The following is a 25,023-nucleotide window of genomic DNA, read 5'->3' as shown; positions in this document are numbered from 1 at the left end:
GTGTGGTCCCTCAGGGTTCAGTATTGGGGTCAAAGCTGTTCACTTTATATATTAATGATCTGGATGAAGGGACAGGAGACATTCTGGTGAAGTTTGCCAATGATACAAAGTTAGGCAGACAGGCAGGTAGTTCTGAGGAGGTGGGGAGGGTACAGAAAGATTTAGACAGTTTAGAAGAGTGGTCCAGGAAGTGGCTGATGAAATTCAACGTGAGCAAGTGCAAGGTCTTGCAAGTTGGAAAAAAAAGAGTATAGACATGGACTATTTTTTTAAACTGTGAGAAAATTCATAAAGCCAAAGTACAAAGGGATCTGGGAGTGCTAGTCCAGGATTCTCTAAAGGTTGATTTGCAGGCTGAGTCCGTGATTAAGAAAGCAAATGTAATGTTGTCATTTATCTCAAGAGGGTTGGAATATAAAAGCAGCGATGTGCTTCTGAGACTTTATAAAGCTCGAGTTAGGCCCCAGTTAGAAAATTGTGTCCAATTTTGGGCCCCACACCTCAGGAAGGACATTCTGGCACTGGAATGTGTCCAGTGAAGATTCACACAGATGATCCCTGGAATGGTAGGCCTAACATATGATTGGCTGAGGATCCTGGTATTGTATTCATGAGAGTTTAGAAGGTTGAGGGGAAATCTAATAGAAACTTACAAGATAACGCATGGCTTAGAAAGGGTGGAAGCTAGGAAGTTGTTTCCATTAGGCAGGGAGACTAGGATCTGTGGGCATAGCCTTAAAATTAGAGGGGGTAAATTTAGAATGGAAATGAAGAGACATTTCTTCAGCCAGAGAGTGGTGGGCCCTTGGAATTCATTGCCACAGAGTGCAGTGGAGGTGGGGATGTTGGGTGTCTTCAAGGCAGAGATTGATAAATTCTTGATCTCGCAAGGAATTAAGGGACACTGAGATAGTGCAGGTAAGTGGAATTGAAACACTCAACAGCTATGATTAAAATACGGAGTGGACTTGATGGGCCGAATGGCCTTGCTTCCACTCCTATGTCTTATGGAACATCCAATAACCATTCCTGCCCCTGAAGTATCGAAGTCTCCATAATGGCCACAACATCGAAGCTCCAAGTTGTTAGAGCATGTTCTAAGTTCGTCACTGTTATTCTTGACACTTCTTGGTAAAATAGACACACTTCAACCCTTAACACTGACTCCATCCTTGCTCTATCAACTGTCTATCCTTCCTTACAGACACTCTGCATGCAGTATTTGCCTGTCAGCAGCTACCCCATCCTCTGAACTGTAGCTCTGGTTCCTATTCCCCTGCCAAATTAGTTTAAACCCTCCCAAAGAGTACTAGCAAACCTCCTGCCCATTATGTTGGTACCCCTCCAATTCATCTACTCTTTGTACAGGTCCCACCTTCCCCAGAAGGTATTTCAATGATCCACATATCTGACGCCCTCCCTCCCAAGCTGCACTTGCTCTCTCTTCCTAGCCTCACTAGCCCATGGCATCGGTTGCAGTCCTGGGATTAGTACTCTGCTTGTCCTGCCTTTTAGCTTCCACCCTAACTCCCTATATTCACTTTTCAGATCCTCTTCCCTTTCCTATCTATGTCATCAATACCAACATGTACTACAATTTTTGGCTGCTCACCCTCTCCCTTAAGAAGCCTGTAGACTCAATCCGAGACATTCTTGACCCTGACACCCAGGAGGCAACATAGCACCTGGAGTCTTGCTCGTGACCACAGAATCTCCTGTCTGTTCCTTTAACCATTGAATCCCCTATTCTTCCTCCTTCCCTTCTGAGCCACAGAGCCAAACTCCGTGCAGCGACCTGGCTGCTGTGGCTTTCCCCTGATAGGTCATCCCAGGCAACAATATCCAAAGCTGTATACTTAATATTGAGAGGAATGGCCACATTTCTTGACTGCCTCTTCTCTTTTCCTCTCCTGACCACTTACCTACCTTTATCCTGTAACTTAGGTGTGATTACCTCCCTATAACTCCTCTCTATCATCCCGTCAGCTTCCCGAATGATCCGAAGTTTGTCCATCTCCAGTTCCCTAATGCAGTCTGTGAGGAGCTGGAGTTGGGTGCATTTCTCACAGATGAAGTCAGCAGTGACACTACTGGTGACCCTTGCTTCCCACATCCTGCAAGAGGAGCATACGACTGCCCTAGCTTCCATCCCCTCTGCTCTAAATTGCCAAAGAGATTAAAAACAAGAACTTTACCATACCAAGCCTCCATGTGGAGTTTTCTTTTAAAGTTAGAGGAGCAGAACGGGTGGGAGACACTGCATGTGTAGTGCTTCAGGTTTAGCACTTACCCTGCAGTCCATTGTGCCTGCTTCTGCTTCTGTTCAGCCTTTGCTCTGCTGAGTCACAAGGTTAGTAATTAGCCTTCTGAGAAAATAGTTTTTCTTCATCTGGGACCTCAGTGGCATTTCCTTTATTTTTAAGATGTGTCCCTTCTAGACTCTCCATCAAGGGAAATGTCTTACATACATCTACACAGTCTATCCTTTTAACTATTTTGTAGGTTTCAATTATGTCACCTTTCATTCTTTGAAATTCTCGAGAATACGGGCCTGGTTTGCCCAATTTGTCTTCGTTGGATAATCCTGCCATCCTGGGAACTTCCTGTATGGCAATATCATCTTTCCTGAGATAAGGAGACCAAAACTGCACATCATACTCTAGGTATGGTCGAACTAAGCTCTTACACAATTGAAACAAGTCTTCACAACTCTTGTAGTTAACTCTTCTTTCAATATAGGTGGTTTGGGAATGCCATCTATTCAATAAAATAACATTTCAGTAGCTTGTTGCACTTGCATTTTAGCCTTCAGTGACTTATTGACAAACCCATCTAGATCCTTTTTATAGATCTACATTTTTCTACTCTGCTCTACTCTACTAGAGCAAACATGGTTTTGTTTTTGGAAATGCATGCTGACTATGTCCAAAGATACCATCAACCAAATGTCTATCCTATCTTCTGTAATACATTCTAGCATTTCCCCTATTCTTGATTTAAAGCTACCGGTTCAATGGTTCCCTGTTTTCTCTCGTTTCCTCCTTAAATAGTAAGGCAACACTTGCTGCCTTCCAATCCACAGGTTCGCTAAGCTTTTTTTGAGTTTTTGCAAGTTGAAGGAATGTATTGTTGCTCTAAGTCAGGCAATAGTCCTTTAAAGACTTGAGAAAGCCAGAAGCAAGCAACAGGAATGCTGGGACTTAGGAGCTTTGGAAACCCTACAGGGGTAACAAGTCCTTCAAGCGTTGGAGAGGCTAAAGGAAGGTCACCTGAAGTAAACCAGCAGGAACCAGCAAAGAGGCTGAAAACTGGGACAAGTCTCCTGGCTCTGGTGCTAAAAGTGATGGCAGGAGAAATAGCAAATGCACTTGTAACTTTCCAAAATTCACTGGACTCTGGGGAAGCTCCAGCAGATTGGCGTCACATTTGCTGTTTTCCACTGTTTAAAACAGGAGGTAGACAAAAGGTGGAGAATTATAGACCAATTGGCTTAACTTCTGTAGTGGGGGAAATGCTTGAATCTGTTATTAAAAAAGAAATAGCAAGGCATCTAGATAGAAATTGTACCGTTGGGTAGACACAGCATGGGTTCATGAAGGGCAGGTCATACTTAACTCATCTTTTGGAATTCTATGAAGACATAATGAACACAGTGACATCGGGGACCCATTAGATATGGTGTGTCTGTATTTCCAAAAGGCCTTCAACAGGGTGCTGCACAAAAAGCTGCTACATAAGTTAAAGATGCAAGGCATTACAGCAATATATTAGCATGAATAGAGGATTGGTTAACCAATAGGGAGCAAAGAATGGGAATATATGAGTGCTATTCTGGTTGTCAATCAGTGACTAGTAGTGTGCCTCAGGGATCAGTGTTGGGACTGCAATTATTCACAATTTACATAGATGATTTGGAGTTGGGGACCACATGTAGTGTGTCAAAGTTTGCGGAAGACACTAAGCTGAATGTTAGAGCAAAGTGTGCAGAGGACTGTGAAACTTTACAAAGGGACATAGATCATTTAAGTGAGTGTGCTAAGGTGTGGCAGATGGGGGACAATGTTAATAAAGGTGAAGTCATCCATTTTGGTAGGAATACCAGTAAAAAGGACTATTACTTGAATGGTAAGAAATTGCAGCACACTACTATGCAGAGAGCCCTGGGTGTCCTTGTGTATGAATCACAGAAGGTTGGTCTGTCGATATAACAGGTAATTAGGAAGGTAAATGGAATTTTGTCCTTCATTGCTAAAGAGATTGAGTTTGAAAGTAGAGGGGCTATGTTGCAGCTGTACAGGGTGCTAGTGAGGCCACACCTGGAGTACTGCGTGTAATTTTGTCCTCCTTACTTGAGAACGGATGTACTGACACTAGAAGGAGTACAGAGGAGGTTCACTAGGTTGATCCTGGAGTTGAGGGGGTTAGCTTTTAAGGAGACACTGAGTAGACTGGGATTATATTCATTGAAATTTAGAAGGATGAGGGGGAATTACAGAAACATATAAAATTATGAAGGCAATAGATAAGATAGAAGTAGAGAGGATGTTTCCACTTGCAGATGAAACTAGGACAAGAGGACATAGTCTCAAAATTAGGAGGAGCAGATTTAGGACTGAATTGAGAAAGAGCTTCTTCACCCAGAGGGTTGTGAATTTATGAAATTCCTGCCCAGTGAAGTAGTTGAGGCAGTAAATGTTTTTAAAGCTAAGATAGATAATGTTTTTGAACAATAAAGAAATTAAGGGTTATGGTGAGTAAGTGGAGCTGAGGCCACGAAAAGATCAGCTATGATCTTATTGAATGGCAGAGCAGGTTCGACGGGCCAGATGGCCTATTCCTGCTCCTAGTTCTTACATTCTTATGTTTGGAAGCCTTAATGGGGTAACAAAACCCATAAGATTTCAGGTCACCAAGGAAGGTTTACACCGGGCTGCAGCCAAGCCATTCATGTCAGAAAGGGTGAGGACAGATAGAGGTGTGAAGGACTGGACTTGACCAGTAGCCTAAAAGAAGGCCAGCCGGGGCCAGATAAGGTGACAATAGCTGACAGACCAGACCCATAGCTCTCTTTCACAGATATCTCCATGGTAAAATTACAAGAGGGCCATTTTATTTCTCAAATGGGTAAGGAGAAAGTGAGGGTGAAGCATAACTTTGTTGAAAATCTGCAGGGGAGTTTAGCAGAAGCTGAACTGATGGCAGCAATGTTTGTGCAAATGGAATAGTTTAGGGGTAAACTCATTTGAGAAAACAAAGGGAAGGGAACATACCTTCCAGCAGACACCACTTCTGAGGCCTTTGTTGGCATGCCAGTAAACACAGAATTACCCATTTGGAGATCTATGGTACAGAACCAAGTTTCAGACCTCAACTAATCCAATCGCTAATCAAAGTAAAATGAGGGTAAGGTCCTGGATGCAGGTTCAGAGGCCTCCAGAGGCAAACCTTCAAATACCATTCAGCAACCTCCTGGAAATCAAATTTGTAAAAATGCTTGACTGCCATACATGGATTATAGAACTAGACATTGAAAGATTCAGACTGGATATGTGGCACAGCCCAGTTAACAAGTCCGACAGCTAGCCTAAGACAGGTTTTGAAGCTGGATTAGGCTGAAGAGAGTAAATATGGAATAGTTTTGTCTCATACCAACTTTTGTATTGTTCTTTCATGTTGACCCTGTAACAAAATGCTCACTGTAAAGAAAATAGTGAAATGCTCTATCCTATTTTTGTAGTGGGAGACGTTAAGAATATAGACTGTTTAAAAATAGACTATTAATATTGAACTTGCAACATTTGACTTTAATAATGAAGACTTTCATGAACTAAAAAAATGTCCGTTTTTGTAGAACGGGCACTGTTTACCTAAAATGGCTGCTGTGATCACTTGATAAATACAATCGACCCATGCAGAATGTACAAAAACCTCATATTTGTCATTCTAATCAAGAAACGTTGGAAACTCTATGAGCTGTCAAGAAATTTGCAGCTCTTGTTTTAGTCATTTGTATGATAATGTCAGATATTGCTCTTACTTCTTATGGCCTTATTAAAAATGACGGGTTACCTGTAGAGTATTTGATTGGAAAAGACAATGGAACTGGACTGAGAAATTAAGAGTAAACCATATTTCAGTAGCTTACTTTGAGCAACAAAGAAAAGCTCCTCTTTTCATCATACTCTCTTTTTCTCTTTCTGAAACTCAATCTCTGCAAGCCAGAACCAATGAAAGAAACAAGTCAGGACAAACTTCATTTGACTGAGCAGCCAAGGGTACCTGTAAAGTTGCTTCCACAGGAGCAGAAGAGAGCAGCATAGTAGTTTGGAGGTTTCATTCTCTTAATTCAGATGCTCTTTTTAAAAAAAACTGAACTGTTACAGCATTTTATCTTCCAGTTGGAACGAGATGCCCCATTTCTTTCACCCCACCCCCAATTTTCTTTCTAAGCTCATTACCTCTGTTTTTATTTTGTTGTGTCACATTTCATTAATTTTTTGATGGTAAAACTCCACTCTCTTACTCAAGAAAATTTTTGAATTGTCTCTCCTTCACTTTTGATCAGGTTAACTATGTTTAATTGAAGTTTGATAGCTATAAGCTAAAAGGGATTTTTAAAAAAAATTGTTGCAACTGGCTAAGAAAGAGCTATAAAGGTAGGAGCTGTGACCCCCTTCTTCAACTGGTAGTAACAACCTTATTGTTTGGTATATAAGTCAATGCCCCATTTCTGAAGGGATTTTTCTGGGCTTCACAGATCATTTTATGTGTGAACATTGGTGATATTTGTGAGAGCAGAACTCTAGTTTGACACTCAACTTCCTTTGTAATGTATATAAAAGAGGACATTTTCAAAATTTATGGACTGTACTAAAATTGACAATGTTGTAAATAGTGAGTTGAACAGGAACAGATTCCAGGACACAGATTAATGAATTAGACCCATGATAGATACACTTTAATGGGCTGCTATTGAGGGGAAACATTAGGGAGAGACGGTGTAATAGAATTGGAAATATTTTGAGGGAATGATGATGAAAGAACCAGAGGGTTCAGGATCACAGTAGTCACTGATCTTTGAAGGTGGCAGACCAAGTTGAGAAATTGTGAGGAAAGCCTGTGGGATACTTCTAAATAGAAGCACCAAAAACAGAAATAAAGTTGATTTGGAAGAGTTGGTGTTGGACGGGGTTGGACAAAGTTAAAAATCTCACAACAGCGTTACTTCAAAAGCTAGTGCTTCCAAATAAACCTGTTGGACTATAACTTGGTGTCATGTAACTTTTAAGAATAAAGATGTTATACTAATCCTTTACTCAAGCTGAGGCAAGACCAATGATTTGTAATGTCTACGATCTTGACCATAACTTTAGAAAGGATGACATGGATGGGAGGATCGACAGGCTGATATGAAGGATTTTGGCTTCGTTGTGAGACTAAAATTGAGAAAATTAAAGGGAGACATAATAGAAGTATTTAAAATTATGAGGGTGAAATAACTCTACAGAGGCCAGTGTTCTGGTACGAAGTCACCCTTTATTTACATGTGGAGCGTTTTTGAAGTTGATCCAGTTCCCTCAGAGCCAGCTGTCAGAATGAACAGGATATCTGACATTCCTGTTCTTATGTGTCAGCCCGAGCTCCCTCACTGGACCAGATTAACAGCCCCAGTCAGGGAACTCATTCTATGATGTCCACCTGGCTGACCTCTTTACAATCACTACATCTCTCCTGCTCGGAGTGTGGGGGCATAGGCTGGTTGTTTTTTTGTAGCTTTTCCTGGGGCATTTTAGCACCGTGTCAGGTTCCTCCACTCTGCCTCTGATTCGGGTGTGGTGCAATACACAGCCTCTTGCCTCCGGAGCATCTTGGAAGAAATTCATTCTTCTCTTCAGGTGGCAAAGGCGGTGACATCCGCTGTGTTCATCTCAGTGAAGGATTTTCACAGAGAAGGAGAACTTATGGTGTCTAGAGCAGTCGGAAAGGCTGTTGAAAAGCCAGACATGTCTTGCTCCCGCGCTGTTTGCGAATTTGCAGCTTTCATTATCATCTGTGTGCTTGTTCAGGACACTCTCACTTACCTGAACTTCATACGTCATTGGACTTGACCTCATTTCGACCATGCCTCTTGCCCATGCCGGGGCCATTCCCAAGGTTCCTACACAAATCTTGGTCACTTGAAGTAAACTGTCTCACTTAGCAGAGTCTTCTGTCTGGCATTGGCATTCCTAATGCCATTTCACCCTCCCCTTGGTCCAGGAAGATTAGATTTAACCTGGCAAGGAGTCTTCTCTCCATTAGCAACTCTGTTGGAGCTCTCCCTTAGTTGTGTTAAAGGCAACAGTTCCGTGTTAAAATAGGCACTGGGACAGTTTGCTATTGATTGAATCTGTATGCTGTTTCTTTCAACCTGCTGTCAAAGTTTATACTGCTTTCTCTGTCAGACCATTGGATATAGATGGTATGGAGCTATCTTTACATGTTGAATACCATACGACTTTAGGAAATACTCAAATGCCCTGCTGGTAAACGATTGCCTGTTATCTGTGATCAACACTTCAGGGAGTACATATTTTGCAAAAGATACGCAGTTTTTCTATCGTCGTGCCTGTTTTTTAACAAACGAACTCCATGCACGTCCAACTACTTTGAATGGACGTCCAAAATGACTCAGAACATCGCAGATCCTTTCATGGACTCGTGGTCACGTGTAACCAAGCCCAGGACCTGCCCATTCCCATGAATGTGGGGGAGCTGGTAGTAATTTTTGTCTTTCACATTCTGGGCACTGCCCCACCAATGTGGCGATGTCTGCATCCAGTCCTGGCCACCAGACATATTTTCTCACCAACATCTTCATTTTGGAAATCCTGGATCACCCTGGTGGAGTTCAGCCAGTATCTGCCGGTGACCCTTTTCTCGGGACACTCACTCTTGCTCCCTATAATGATATGCCACCCTTTATTGTGATCTTGTTTCTCTGGGTCCTTAAACATTTCAGTTCTGGTTGTGAGGGCTCTTTTGGTTTCCCCATCACCACCAGTTGTTTCAGTTTCGCCAGGATGGATCTTTATGCTGCCAAAGTCTGATATTGTCTGCTGTATCCAGAAAATTTAAAATCATTGTGGACTTTTCTAGTGACAGTATCACTGGTGTGTATCTGCTAGCGGGAGATGGCTCAATGCATCCACATTTGCTACTTGGCCTCTTGGATGGTGTTCTAATTTGTAATTGTAAACACTTAGCACCTGCCACTGAATTCGGCTTGAAGCTATGGGTTTAAATAGACCGAGCAGAGGTCTGTGCCCTGTTATTACAAAGTTGCGTCCATAAAGGTATGGTGGAACCCCCCCCAACTCCAGATATGACCAGCAAACCTTCCTCCTGTATCTGGGCGTAATTATGCTCTGCATTATCCAAAGTGCTGGAACAACATGCTTTTGGATATTCCTCTCCATTGAACCACCTATGAGCTAGTACCACCCCAATGCCATATGGGAAGGCATCGCATATCAGTATCAGATTTTGCTTGGGATCATAATGTGCCCATACCTTTAGAGAATGATAGCGGTTTCTTCACTTCCCTGAAAGCTATGGCTTGGCTATGTAACCATTTCCAGGCTGACCTTTTTTTAAAGAGTGGATGCAAAGGCACCAGGATGGAGGCCAGGCTATGGATGAATTTTCCATAATGATTTACAACCCAAGGAAAGACCTAAGCTCTGGTACAGACATGGGAACTGGGAAACCTTTAATCTTTGTGACTTTGTATTCCAATGAATGTAATTCGGTCTTGTCAACTCTGTAGCCCAAGTACATCATTTGGAGTTCCAGAAATATGCATTTTTCCAACCTTAGGTGTATGTTTGCTTGGGAGAAACATCTTAGGATTGTGTCAAAGTTCTCTTAAGTGCTCATTATTGGTCTTCCCTGTTAGTAGCTGGATAAATGGCAACCTGGGCTAGACCTTGCAAAATGTTCTCCAACATCTGCTGAAACATTTCACAGGCTTGACAATATTCCAAATGGCAGTCTCATATTTGGGTATTAATTATAGCATACTTTTAGGAATCCTTATCTAGCTAGTTGGATACAAAATTGGCTTGAAGTTAGGAGACAGAGGGTGGTGGTGGAGGATTGCTTTTTGGACTGGAGGCCAGAGTACCACAAGGATCGATGCTGGGTCCACTGCTTTTTGTTATTTATATAAATGATTTTGATGTGAACATAGACGGTATAGTTAGTAAGTTTGCAGATGACATTAAAATCGGTGGCGTAGTGGATAGGCAAAAGTGAGGACTGCAGATGCTGCCAACCAAAGTTTAGATTAGAGTGTTGCTGGAAAAGCACATCAGGTCAGGCAGCATCTGAGGAGCAGGAAAATCGGCGTTTTGGGCAAAAGCACGTCATCAGGAATGGAGGCCTCCAGGGTGGAGAGATAAATGGGGGAGGGGCGAGGGAAAGCTGGGGAGAAGGTAGCAAAGAGTACAAAAAGTGAATGGAGGTGATAGGTCAGAGGGGAGGGTGGAGCAGATGGGAAGAGAGATGGGCATGAAGAGCTGAACAGTCACCTTCAATAGAATCATAGATTATCAAACTATTAAGTAAGTTTGCAGCAAGGAAAGTCTGGATTCAGTGAGTGGGTGATGGAGTTTAATGTAGATAGATGTGAGGTGTTACGTTTTGGTAAGGAAAATCCTTGCAGAACTTATACACTTAATGATAAGATCCTGGGGAGTGCTGCAGAACAAAGAGACCTTGGAGCGCATGTTGATAATTCCTTGAAATTGGAGTTGCAGTAGACAGGGCTATGAAGAAGGTGTTTGGTATGCTTGCCTTTCGTGGTTAGTGGTTGAATATCGGAGTTGGGAGGTCATGTTGTAGCTGTACAGGACATTTGGTTCGATCACTTAGAGTCATAGTCACTTTGGTCCAACTCATCCATGCCGACCAGATATCCCAACCGAATCTAGTCCCACCTACCAGCACCCAGCCCTATCCTTCCAAATCCTTTCTATTCATATACCCATTCAGATGCCTTTTAAATGTTGCAGTTGTACTAGTCTCCACCACGACTTCTGGCAGCTCATGCCATACACGTACCACCCTCTGTGTGAAAAAGTTGCCCCTTAGGTCTCTGTTCCATGTCTTTTCCCTCTCCCCCTAATCCTATGCCCTCTAGTTCTGAACTTCCCCACCCCAAGGAAGAGACTTTGCGTATTTATCCTATCATGCCTCTTCTGATTTTGTAAACCTCTATAAGGTCACCCCTCAGCCTCCGATGCTCTCTAGCTCAAATCCTCCAACTCTGACAACAATCTTGTAAATCTTTTCTGAACCCTTTCAAGTTTCACAACATCTTTCCGATAGGAAGGAGATCAGAATTGCACTCAATATTCCAAAAATGGCCTAACCAATGTCCTGTACAGCCACGACATGACCTCCCAACCCCTGTATTCAGTGCTCTGACCAATAGAGTAAAGCATACCAATCACCTTCTTCACTATCCTATCTACCTGTGACTCTACTTTCAAGGAGCTATGAACCTGCACTTCGAGGTCTCTTTGTTCAGCAACTCTCCCTCGAACCTTACCATTAAATATATCTTAAGTCCTTCAAAGATTTGCTTTCCCAAAATGCAGCACCTCACATTTATTTAAATTAAACGCCCTCTGCCACTCCTCAGCCATTGGCCCATCTGATCAAGATTGCTTTGTAATCTGCAGTAACCTTCTTCACTGTTCACTACACCTCCAATTTTGGTGTCTTCTGCAAACTTATAAATGATAAAAAGTACTGGACTGAGCACTAATCCTTGTGGCACACCACTGGTCACAGGTCTACAGTCTGAAAAATAACCCTCCTCCACCACTCTCTGTCTTCTACCTTTGAGCTAGTTCTGCATCCAAATGGCTAATTCTCCTTGTATTCCATGAGATCTAACTTTGCTAACCAGTCTCCCATGGGGAACCTTGTCAAACACCTTACTGAAGTCCAAAAAAAAATCACGTCCACCCTCTGCCCTCATCAATCCTCTTTGTTACTTCTTCAAAGAACTCAATCAAGTTTGTGAGACATGATTTCCCATGCACAAAGCCATGTTGACTATCCCTAATCAGTCCTTGTCTTTCCAAATACATGTACATCCTGTCCCTCAGGATTCCCTCCAATAACCTGCCTACCACCGATGTCAGGCTCACCAGTCTATTGTTCCCTGCCTTGTCCTTACCACCTTTCTTAAATAGTGGCACTACGTTAGTCAACCTCCGGTCTTCTGGCACCTTACCTGTGACTATTGATGATACAAATATCTCAGCAAGGGGCCCAGCAATCACTTCTCTAGCTTCCCACAGAGTTCTAGAGTACACCTGATCAGGTCCTGGGGATTTATCGACTTTTGTGTTTCAAGACATCCACCACTTCCTTCTCTGTTATATGGACATTTTTAAATATGTCAACATCTATTTCCCCACATTCTATGTCTTCCATATCCTTTTCCACAGTAAATATTGATACAAAATACTCATTTAGTATATCCCCCATCTCCTGCTGCTCCACAGAAAGGCAACCTTGCTGATCTTTGAGAGGCCCTATTCTCTCCCTAGTTAGCCTTTTGTTCTTAATGTATTTGTAAAAAAACCCTTTGGATTCTCCTTAATTCTATTTGCCAAAGCTATCTCATGTCCCATTTTTGCCCTCCTGATTTCTCTCTTAAGTATGCCTTTATACTAAGGATTCTGGTATACTGTGTTCAAATCTGGTCTCCCTGCTGTAAGAAAGATGCTGTTAAATTTGAAATGGTTCAGAAAAGAAATTACAAGGATGTTGCCACGGATCGATGGTTTGAGCTATAGGGAGCAGGTGGATAGGTTGTGGCTATTTTCCCAGGAACGTCGAAGGCTGAGGGGTGACTTTACAGAACTTTGTGAAATGATGAGGGGCATGGATATGATAAATAGTTAAAGTCTTTTCCCCAGGATAGGGGAGTTCAAAACTAGAGGGCATAGGTTTAAGATGAGAGAGGAAAGATTTAAAAGATACCTAAGGGGCAATGTTTTCTCACACAGGGTGGTGAATCTATGGAATGAACTGCCAGAGGAAGTGGTACAATTGTACAATTACAACATTTAAAATGCATCTGGATGGGTATATGGGCAGGAAATGTTTAGAGGGATTAGGGCCAAATCCTGACACATAGCATTAGATTAATTTTGGATGAGTTGAACAAAGGGTCTGTTTCTGTGCTGTACATCTCTATGGCTCAATTCCTCTATCATCACAGTTTCAAGTATAGATGGCTCACAAAGGACAGCAGCTATACCAGCTTTGTGTATAAATCCTGTATGTGAGGGATTGGGTATTTATCCAGCTGTGGATAGCACTTTACCACTTGTTTAAAATCCCTGCAAATGCAAACCAACATGTTGGGATTCACATCAGTGCTACCCACTCCACAAACTGGACTGGTTTGATGATTACTTACCTTTCAGTCTCCTGATTTCTGTCTACTTTTGCCCAAGAGCAAGTGGCACTTGGCGGGCCTTGCAGAAATGTGGAATTGCTTCCTGGTCAACAGTACTTCCTTGGCATATTTGATAATCCCTAGACATTCCTGAAAAACAATCATTTTCTAATAGAAAAACGTTGAGCCAATCTCAATGATGCAGAATATAATCTCCTGTCATTTTGAGAAATTACCATTTAAAATGAGCATGAATAAGAAAGTGTTAAAGATGAAGGACTGATGAAGGCCTCACTCATAAAACAGAGTAGACATTCTGAGAATCATCTATTGAACAGTTCAGCTAGGAATAAAATATTAAGAGAGGAAGGGGAAAATCCTACTGCTGCAGCCAGAAATAATAAAAAAAGAAAATCTGGACAATGTCTATACCTTAACATTATTATTTTTATTTGCAGTTTTCTTTTAGGTCTTATATTGATCTGTCTTGAGCAGTTTTAAGAATATGTTCCTGGTTAGTCAGTACTGATCCCCAAAGTGTTTTTCGAATTAAAATTTGTAGTGTATTAAATATACATCAGTAATTTAATCACAAGTATACACATACAGCACCCTTATTACAACTTGCTAATTAACAGATTAGATAATTTAAAAAGGGACCTGCTGCTTTGCAAAATTGGGATGATGTGTGGCAGAGTCAAGAGTGTGGTGCTGCAAAAGCACAGCAGGTCAGGCAGCATCTGAGAACCAGGAGAGTCAACATTTTGGACAAAAGCCCTTCATCAGGAATGAGGCTGTGAGCTGGGGGGGTGGTGAGATAAATGGGAGGGCTGAGGTTGGGGGGAAGGTAGCTGAGAGTGTGATACATAGATGTAGGTGGGGATAATGGCGATAGGTCAGAGAAGAGGGTGGAGAGGATAAGTGGGAAGGAAGATGAACAGGTAGATCAGGTCATGAGGGCGGTGCTGCATTGGAAGGTTGGATCATGGATAAGGGGGAGGGGAAATGATGAAACAGGTGAAATTCACATTGATGCCATGGGGTTGGAGGGTCCCGAGGTGGAAGATAAGGCGTTCTCCCTCCAGGCGTCAGGTAGTTAGGGAGCAGTGATGGAGGAGGCCCAGGACCTACATGTCCTTGTTGAAGTGTTCGGCCACAGGGTGGTGGAGTTGGTTGGCGCAGGTGTCCCGGAGAAGTTCTCTGAAGTGCTCTGCGAGTAGGCGTCTTGTCGCCCCAATGTAGAGGAGACCGCATCTGAAGCAACGAATACAGTAAATGACTTGTGGAAGTGCAAGTGAAACTTTGATGGATGTGGAAAGCTACTTTGGGGCCTTGGATAGAGGTGAAGGGGGAGTGTACATGGAGGTTTTGCAATTCCTGCAGTGGCAGGAAAAGGTACTGGGAGGGGAGCATGGGTTGATGAGGGGCATGGACCTAACGAGGAATGGAATAAGGAACAGTCTTTATGGAAAGTGGATAGGGCAGAAGACAGTAAGGTCTTTGTTTAAATACAAATATTGGATTCTGATAGCGATTTTCATGCTCATTAGGTTAACATGATGCAAAAGGAGGTGAGATGATGTTTGTTTTTTATTCCTTGTGGGCCAGTTGCATCTCTGGACCACAAGGAAACCTTGGGTTACTCTTGTCCTTGACAGTAAGGTCCTTGTAAACCTCACGTAACTCAAGGAATGTTTGCTGGTCATCCATTCTTTCTGGAAGGAAAATTTAAGAATTTCCTTTCGTTGCTGCCACAGCAACCAATTTGTTCCTAGGATTGTAAAATAATAGGTTTTTAAGCTTTAAAGCTAGGAAAACATGTGTTTCACAATAATGACTGTTATCAGTACAAATATTGAACATTTTAATTTTTTTATACCATGAATAATCTCCAACATGTATCTCCAGCAATGTATTTAGATTACAATGATCAATTGAATGTTTTTACTTCTTCTTTCAGGCTACAGTGGTGGATTTGCATGGCAGTGAAGACCATGGTATGTATAGCTAATATACATTCCTGAATCTGATAATTCGATTTCTTTTTCTTTAGTATTAGTTGTGTGCCCCAGGCATCGGGGCTTCCATTTTTCATTATATTTATAAAAGACTTGGATAAAGGAATATGGGTATATGGCTGTACATCTAAGCTGCTGACAACATTAAATTAGCTGGCACAGTGTATAGAATGAGTAATTGGGAGAAGAAAATTGCAAAAGGGCATTGGTAGATTAAGTGTAGGGGCAACAAATGCTGCTGGAGCTCAGTGACATGATTCTTTTTGGATCTAATAAAGACAGGTCAGAGTATTTTCTTAATATCAAAAAACAAGGAACTATGGATGAGTAGAGACACTGTCCCAAGAACAGAAGCTATTAAAAATTTTTGGACATGTATAAAAATTATTATAAGGCTAATAAAATCTCTTTGTATTTAAAGAGATCTGGAATACCAAAAAAGTTTGATTGGTACTTTTGTGAAAAGCTCTGGTTAGACTTCATGTGCAGTAACCAGTTTCAGTTCTCAGCATCTCACCTCAGAAAAGACAAGTTGGCTTTAGAGGAACTGCATGTCTGATGCACTAGAATAGTGTCAGAGCTAAAAGGTTAATTAATGAATAAATATGGTTATGTGAACAAGGCATCTATTTCCGTAAGTATAGACATTGATAGAATGATCTTTGAGATGATCAAAGGAGTTGGTAAGGTACAGAGAAACAATTTGCTCTGGTAGACTAGTCCAGAGTAAGGGGACATAATCTTAAATTTTTGGCTATGTAGGCTAATATCAAGAATCTGGAACACACTCCTAAAAGGCTATGGATGAGGGTTCAATTAAAAGCTTCAAGATTTGAGAGACTTTTGTTAGTCATATGGAAACAAAGCAGGTAGGTGGAATATTGGAACAGATCACACATGATCTAGTCAAATAACCTACTTTTGTTATTGTTATAAAAGTTTTAAAATTTTGAATGGACTTCTCAAATGTTAATTCTGATCTCTTTCTCTATACCTTCTCTGTGGCTGCAACACTGTATTCTGCACTCTGTTCTGCTACCCTCACGAGTTTTGTATGCTATGGTCTGCCTGTATAGCACACAACAACACCTTTCACTGTATCTCAGTACATGTGACAACAATAAGTCAATCATGAATCATATTACTCTGCCTTTGCGTATGAGTAGACGTGATCATAAATTATGTTGCTGCAGATTGGTAATGATTACAGTTAAACTGTTGAATGTTTGTTGGGGAATACCTCAATAGCAAATGTTATATTATTTGAGAATTGCTACTTATGCATCCATTTTTGCCAGCCCTGCAGTTTAAATATTTGTGTGCTGAAATTCCATGTATTGAAGGACATTGTTTATTCTATGGTTGTGACTAGTTTCCATTCCAGAGCAACTTGTTAACTCTCATGGATGAAATCCAGAAAACAAAAGTGCAGTTGAATCACCAAACATCTGTTACTTCCTCGTATTTGCCAGTTTTTTTTTGTTTGAATGGTCATAAGTGAGTTGAGTTAGAGATGTGTGAAAATAATAGGGCGGCACAGTGGTTAGCACTGCTGCCTCACAGCGCCAGGGACCTGGGTTCAAATCCCAACTCAGGCGACTGACTGTGTGGAGTTTGCATGTTCTCCCCGTGTCTGCGTGGGTTTCCTCCGCATGCTCCGGTTTCCACCCACAGTCCAAAGATGTGCTGGTCAGGTGAATTGGCCATGCTAAATTGCCCGTAGTGTTTGGTAAGTGGTAAATATAGGGGGTCTGGGTGGGTTGCGCTTCGGCGGGTCGGTGTGGACTTGTTGGGCCGAAGGGCCTGTTTTCCACATTGTAAGTAATCTAAAAAATTTCACATCTAAACCTCAAGGTTTAGTTAATAGGCTGCAGGGAATCTTCTACAATAAAGAGAAAAAACATTTCATACCTTTCTAAATCTGTTTTGCTGTAAAATAGTAATTACTTGTTAAAAATGCATCATTCCATGTGTACAGATTTAGTAGCAAGATGCCACCATAATGTATCAATATTTGTAGCCACTGTTTGCCATAGCTTCTGTGTGTGGGAAAGTGTCCAGCTTCCGCTAGATAATGTTAATCCATAGACTGTTGTGGGAATCATGAATTTGTGATTGAATTTTCCCTCTAGATTTCAGAAGGAAAATACTCTTTATATGCTATTCATGATACGTTTATTGCTCAGCCTCCTGCTTTTGTCATTCTAATCTGGGTAATATCCATGTAAATGTACCAGATATGTGTTAAATTTAACTTGCTGCATGAAAAGGAAATTTTACTTTTCTGATGCATATTTGTTTTCACAAGGTCATAAGAAATAGGAAATGCCAATTTGGCCCATTAAGGCTACCATCCATTCAGTAAGATCATGATGATTTGAGCTCCCTCATCAATCAAAAATCGGTGTTGCGCAGCCTTAAATGTAATCAGTGACTCTGTTAATCTCTAGGCAAATGATCTTCAAAGACTGATAACCTTTTGAAAAACCCTAATTTCTGTCTCAAACAAAGTAATTATTGCATTCTATGACTCCTGTCTTTTTTGGTTTGTTTTGAAGTTATCTGGTATATTGTGTTTTCTTTGGGATCTTCATGAAATTCTTTTTTGGGCAAAGAGGAACAGAGAAGTTTTTCAGAGTACATCTGGATCCAAACGTCTTGACATCAACAGTTTTAAGGGAATTTGTTTTTGATCTTATTGAAATTCTAAGGGAGAAAAGTTCTAGGTCCAAAGCCAAAGTATAATTGTTCTGACAATTACATGTACCATGTAGCTGGCAGTAGCAAATGTAATTCCAGCCATATAATGGTGACTTATAGCTTTGTTTTGACTAAATAATGATTTTTAACAAAATAAGTTTATTAAAACTTTTACTTTGGACTATCTAAACATGCATATGTGAGTGGAATGGAGAAGAACCTTCAGTGGTTGTCTTATACAGTTTGCTGGCAAGTTCCATCTCATCTGATTTTGTCATGTCAATCTGATAGTAGGCTTAATCCATGTCAGACAAAATGACTTTTTCCAATATCTTTGTTCCCTATGGATGTGAATCTACAAAGAAAATAAATCACAGGTTGGTAGATTTGCAAACTTTCTGCCAAGTAACATGAAAATAGAATGTAATTTTCAAAGTCTGAGGGAGCTTTAAATGCGACACCTGGGTTTTTAAAAAAGTCTGATTAACCTCCTGTGAAGCCTTCTAGAGATGCTTTAATGTATTAAAGGTGCAATATAAATCTAAGTTGCTTTTGTATTGTATGGTATTGGTACTGACTGCAAAAATAAAATTCAATTTCCTTCTACTCTGTCTTGTTTTCTCATCAACTTAAATTTGAAAAAAATCTTACAACAGCTGGAAGAATTTTATACAATGTAAATTTCATTCTGACAGGATACATTAAGAAAAATCTATTTTTGTTACAGGTGTGCTTGTCAGGAAGATTTTAGAAACAAAGAAAGATTATGAATCTTCTAAGTCTGTAACAAAATCCAAAGACCACGTAAGGAAAAATTGTACACTTACTGTAATCTAATATGGTATTTGTGAAACCATTTTGTAATGTGGATACATTTATAATGAACCTTTTACTGAGTACTACATGGTTTAGATAGAAAATCTTCTGCTTTCTGTACAATTTCTCATTTTGTGATCCAGGTTTAAATTTAATTTTGTGACTCACTCCACATATATAGTTTTATATGATTTTTTTTCTTAAATAACATTAATTAATGAGTTCCATCCTCTGAAATTATCCTCCAGTTTATATTTTCCAAACAAAGTTCTATTATGACACTGGGATAGCAAGCCAAACCAAAATAGACTCATCAACATTGGATTTGCAACAACATGAAATTAAAACGTTTCGTGACCCTCAAAATTGCCCAGTTATTCCTAACCAGACATTAAGAATAACAGTTATAAGATGCCAAGGTTACAACTCATAGAAATTAACAATTTATTTTTAATACTGTAACTTGAACAGAGCAAAACTAAACAGCAAGATAAGGTAATTAAGGTCTATGATTTAAATTCATTGATTTTCACTGATTGTTACCCCCCCATTCATGCATGCAAATAGATAGACAGAGTTAAGGGATGAATGAAAAAGAAAATAAGAGTTGTAATGTGTTAATTTATTAACTGATTCAAGGAGCAGTACGAGGCCTTTATGGAATCCTTGAACGAAGCATTGTATTACAAGCACATAGTATTGTATTTTGCTTGAATTCCAAAGTCACTAGTCAAAGCAAACAGCTTCCAGCAGGATCTGGGGAATGTTCACTTCTTCCCTTATAATCTAGGGTTCTTTTCTGAGAACATTCAACACAACAGGAGAGAACATCATAGTTTTCTACAGAATATTAACTGCCAACAATTGATTTTACTATAGAGGAAGGTGTTGTTATCATTAATTATTGATCTTTCCATCATCCCTCCACACTCCATTTGAGTTCCAACATTCTCATTAAAAGAGGACGTAGAATCATTGAGAGGTCATGTCCATCTCCCAAAACCACATCAGTTCCAAATGTCATGACCTTCTCTTCATCTGCCTGTCCTCCTTCAAGAAACACACTAACATTCAATTTTCACGGCCAACCAATCAGCTGATGTACCCATTTATTACAAACACAATAGCCTGACCAAGCAGTACTAAGATTCTGACAATATTCCACCATATATTACTACCTCTTTCACCTGTTCGAGTCATTTCTCCAGACAACAGGCAGATTAAGCTACCTAAGAAATTAAGATGTGCCAGTGTCCCTAAGTAACATGAATACTGCAGAGTTTATATGGGGTAATGTAAAATTGTCTTGCTCCATGTTGCTACTCAGCATAAAAACTTGCTCCAAATAACTTTTAACCAACAAACTAATAGCAATAGTTTTGTGTGTGCCCTTTCTTTATTATTAATGTTCTTTGATATGCACTTTGCTATATGCTACCTTATCTTAATGGTGAAATTCATCTTATGGGCAGCAGGTCTGAATTCTTCCAAGTCAAAAGAAAGGAGATACAGATCTATCTGGAACAAATAACTTTTGTATTCAAGTCTCTGGTAATGTGTTCTGTACCAGAAGTCTGATCCAAATCTTTTTGCATTCTGAGATAGCCAGGATTGTGGTTGTGTCGGGAAAGTAAGCCATGCAGGAAGCGATTTGTCCTCTGAGATTGCATTGTCAAGTTTTCTCTTGTGTTGTGCCTAACTTCCTAAGGCAGAACATTCTGATGCCTAGAGGTTTCCTTTTTAAACATATTCCTTCATCCTTTTGATGACCAGAATAATGAGGGAGTAATTACCACATTTATTTGCTTTACGAATTATTAATGTTATAGTACAGATGTTCAGACTAAAACTATTTGTTTTGATTAAATATATTCATACTTTAAGGCTTTCTTGATGCTATATAAGTGATGATTTGCAGATAAAATAGTTTTGATCCTATCTATGTAAACAAGGATACTATACTTGGAAAAGGTTGAAGTTAATGCTGTATGTTGCAAGTATTTACAGATTTTCACATTTACTGGAGGAATATTGTAACGTATAGATAATCCTCTAGATGATGCTCTTGTTAAAGAAGGAAGTGAAATTCAAAGCAAGAACTAAAAGAAATTGAAAGCAAGGATGTTTTAGCTGTTGTAAACCATTTGAACCAAAGAAAAGTTTTTTTTTAACGAACTCAGAGATTTTTAAATAAAATTGCCTGTTGGAGTGTTAGAAAGTTGAAGGCAGATTTCTGTAATTTTTCGCACATAAATATATGTTGTGATGCAAATAATGACCAGAAAACAAATCTGAGAAAATTCCCTCTAAGAGCTGTTCATATCTGAAACAGAACTAAGGAACATAATTTTTAAAAAGAGCTGAAAACTGTTTTTGTGCTTAACTCTCATTTTTAAATCCTTTTTGTATTATCTTGCAGCTTAAACATTTAGTCTAAGGTTCTTAACTCAAAGCTTAAGTTTGGTGAATAAATAATATTAAAACCTTATGTATAGTACCATTAGTGGTGGCAACTTTTTGTTTGTGTGATGGTCATCAACTTTGTTGAGCATCAGTTGGTGTGGCTTAGAAGTTCCACAATGGCATAGCAGTCTTTACCATATTTGCTGCTGAGGGAGATGATAGAGTGCACAGTTCATTGGGCTCTGTTTACTTTCCATCCTCTTCTCAGCAAACTGGGCTTTTTATATCTGCTCTCCTTTTCAAATGCTCTTCCAAATATTTGGCATTCAGAGATCATGACCATCATCAACTGTCTCCTAATTGTCAATGTCTGCCATCTTCATAGCTCACTTGTAAGTGTCCATGCATGTTCCATTTTGCATCTGAATTTTGTGAGAATGCCAAACAGCATTCTTTCAATCACTTTGAGGAACTTTGTTGGCTTTTATCTTGGTAGACAAGCATGGCCGATGTTAATGTGAGGATACCATTTCTGTTTTGAATGAGAAATCTTCAAGGTTGCATGCTAACCTTGGTGCACACCAAGGAGTGATCTGCAACCTTTCAGCACCACAGTAGTTGTACATGTTGAGAACACTGTTCAGAATTATGTCTGGGCATGATCAGACCCAGCTGGTACCATGCGCTGATCTTGTACATCTTCAGACACTGTGTGGCTTGGTTTGCTTTGAGAGAAGGGACTGGTTACACAAAGATTGTGGTAGTAGTAAAGCTGAAGTAGTCTTCATCTGCTCTTCTTGATCATTCCATTCCCTTATGTCTGAGGCAGTTGGATCATGTCTTATGGCCTACATCAATTCTGGCATTGAAAACACCCAGCAGGTAATGATATTTTGCCTTGGAGTTCATCTAAAAGCGATGTCAAGCTTCTCTAACTCTTTTGCTCCTGAAGTGGAAATTGACATTGTAGCAGAGAAAATCATGGCATTAACTGGCCCTATTTGAGCCGAAAGATTGATGGAGAGAACACTTCCTGAACCGTTTGTGGGGAGTTTCTTACACTGAAGTCTACATCTTGTTCATTTTTTATAAATTTTAAATATATATGTTTTTTGTTAATGATCTATTCTTGGTGAGCATTGTCTGTTAACAGGTTGACCATTGACATAACTTCCTTCTCAAGTTTCATGTCAATCATAGTTGTCTTGAGCATGTTTTCAACCAGCTGTCAGTTCTGTGCATTTAGCAGTGACATTCTGGGTTGGTTATTTGCTTACCTGGTACAGTGGATTTTTCCACTTGTTGAACAAAACTCAAAGCATGATTTGAGGCAAATAGATCCTCCCAGAATGCCTGCAGTATTAGTTCCAGTCCCTGACTTGCGTTGGCTTTATTATTTATAACTGCTGAGCATCAGCCCTCACTCCCAACTGAGGGAACATGGCTTTAGGAAGACTATGGTGGCCTCTACGCTAATGGTTGCATAACCATCCTTTTTGGTCTCAGCTTCTGTTTCACAAAACCAAGGTAAAAATCATATAACTAGCAACTACTTACAAGTCCTTACTATAAGCTTTCTTTTACCTTCCCTTCTATAATAGTTGTCCGATAAAACTCTCGATTACGATTTACAAAACAAAACATCTTATCTCAAAACCAGGCAGCTTTCTTTCTTCTCGGTATTTCAGTCTTTTCTTCTCCTTGGGGATCCTGCTTCACAGGTTACTGATCAATAAAACTATTTTCTGGGCAGTGTGTAGATGTCATTGGCTTGGCAATTCTCCTCTTGACTGTTCAATTTTCACCGGTCTTAAACCACCTGCCCCCCAAACATCAGATTACGTCATTGGCTTTTAAGATTGTCAATATACTAAATTCATACTGGATTGGAGTTTGTTTTTTGGGGGGTATAATTTAAATGGATTGGCCTAATTTGAATCTATTTTGTTGTTTCCAGGCAACCAGCTAATCAAGTTGTCCCACCAAATGTTACTTTTTTTTAAACTCTCTTAAAGGTACAGTACACTCACATCTTCATAACACAGCTCCTTTAAACTTGCCCCTCTCCCCTTAGTTTTATATATTTCAATTCTGGGAAAAAGATTCTGACTGTTGATCCTATCTATTCATTTCATAATTTAACAGACTTCTATCAAGTCTCCCCACACCCTCACTGCTCCACTGAAAAAGACCGATTGTTTGTTAATTCTCTCATCTTTCAAATGACCATGTTGGTATCAGTTGTTTCCTATGTAAATCACAAAACTTTTTTTTAAAAGTTACGTTCTGAAGTGCACTTTAACAGAGAAAACAACCCGAGTTTTTCTCGCCCTCCTTATAGCTCATACTCTCTAATCCAGGAGTCCAACAGGTTTATTTGAAACCACAAGCTTTCAGAGCCAGCAACCCCCCCCCATCTTCCTCAGGCAGCTAGTAAGAAATAATACATCGGACACAGAATTTATAGTAAAATATCAAAGACTCATACATCTTAGGTAAGTGTATTGAACACACCTTCCCATAAGTTGTAAACCCTTTGATCTTTTGCTATAAGTTCTGTGTCTGAAGTATTCTCTTTCTCTAGCTGCCTAAGGAAGGAACGGGGGCTCCGAAAGCTTGTAGTTTCAAATAAACCTCTGGGACTATAACCCCGTGTCGTGTGGTTCTTGATCTTGTCCACCCAGTCTAACACCAGAACCTCCACATCAAAACCAATGTTGTCAGTAAGGAAGAAATGCCGGAAGCTACAAATCTCTTTCTCTGCAGAAGTCTCTGAGCATCCAGTAAAGTTTCCAAATATCAGGTTTTCTGACTCCTTGTAAAGTAGTATGGTGGCCATTTTTGAAAGATATTGATCCCTTTTGACTTCAGTCTGAACTGAAGATGTCTTCAGTTGCCAGCAATTCGACTTGGTTGACAAGAAGCCCTAGGACAGTGTGAAATCATCAAATCTCATCTTTTGTTTCAAATCCTTGCACGTAAGTGGTTTTTCTTCTGCCCTTTTTCTTAAGCATCATCTCTACAGAGTTAAAAATCACACAACACCTGGTTATATCCAACAGGTTTATTTGGAAGCACTAGCTTTCAGAGCGCTGCTCCTTCATCAGGTGGTTGTGGAGAAAAAGATTGTAAGACACAGAATTTATAGCAAACGTTTGCAGTGTGATGTAACTGAAATCATATATTGAAAAAGACCGATTGTTTGTTAATTCTCTCATCTTTCAAATGACCATGTTGGTATCAGTTGTTTCCTATGTAAATCACAAAACTTTTTTTTAAAAGTTACGTTCTGAAGTGCACTTTAACAATTGGTGTCATGTCGGTCCAGATAAAGTATTGAAGGTGTTAACTCCCTGTGAGGCTGTCTGTGCCACAATGGTCAGAGAGGTTGAATAGGCTGGGGCTGTTTTCCCTGGAACATTGGAGGTTGATGGGTGACCTTATAGAGTTTTATAAAATCATGATGGGCATGGATAGGGTAAATAGATAAAGTCTCTTCCCTTGAGTGGGGGAGTCCAGTACTAGAGGCATAGGTTTAGGATGAGAGGGGAAAGATATAAAAGAGACCTACGGGGCACCATTTTCACTCAGAGGGTGATATGTGTATGGAATGAGCTACCAGAG

The 25,023-nt window shown here is 40.1% G+C and overlaps 1 protein-coding gene across 2 annotated transcripts in view; it reads left to right on the top strand.

The window, feature by feature from the left end:
* The window catches only part of traf3ip1 (TNF receptor-associated factor 3 interacting protein 1), a 179,013-nt gene that overhangs the window by 123,399 nt on the left and 30,591 nt on the right, over positions 1 to 25,023 (top strand). For both annotated transcript variants that reach the window (XM_060827533.1, XM_060827534.1), the window contains 2 exons: positions 15,423 to 15,459; positions 18,908 to 18,984. In XM_060827533.1, coding sequence (XP_060683516.1) covers positions 15,423 to 15,459; positions 18,908 to 18,984 — 114 coding nt within the window. The remainder of the gene's footprint in view (positions 1 to 15,422; positions 15,460 to 18,907; positions 18,985 to 25,023) is intronic.

Source organism: Hemiscyllium ocellatum, chromosome 7 (genome assembly GCF_020745735.1).
Source record: "Hemiscyllium ocellatum isolate sHemOce1 chromosome 7, sHemOce1.pat.X.cur, whole genome shotgun sequence".
Classification (NCBI taxonomy): Eukaryota; Metazoa; Chordata; class Chondrichthyes; order Orectolobiformes; family Hemiscylliidae; genus Hemiscyllium; species Hemiscyllium ocellatum.
The sequence above is the reverse complement of the archived record's forward strand: the minus strand, read 5'-3'. Positions and strand labels throughout refer to the sequence as shown.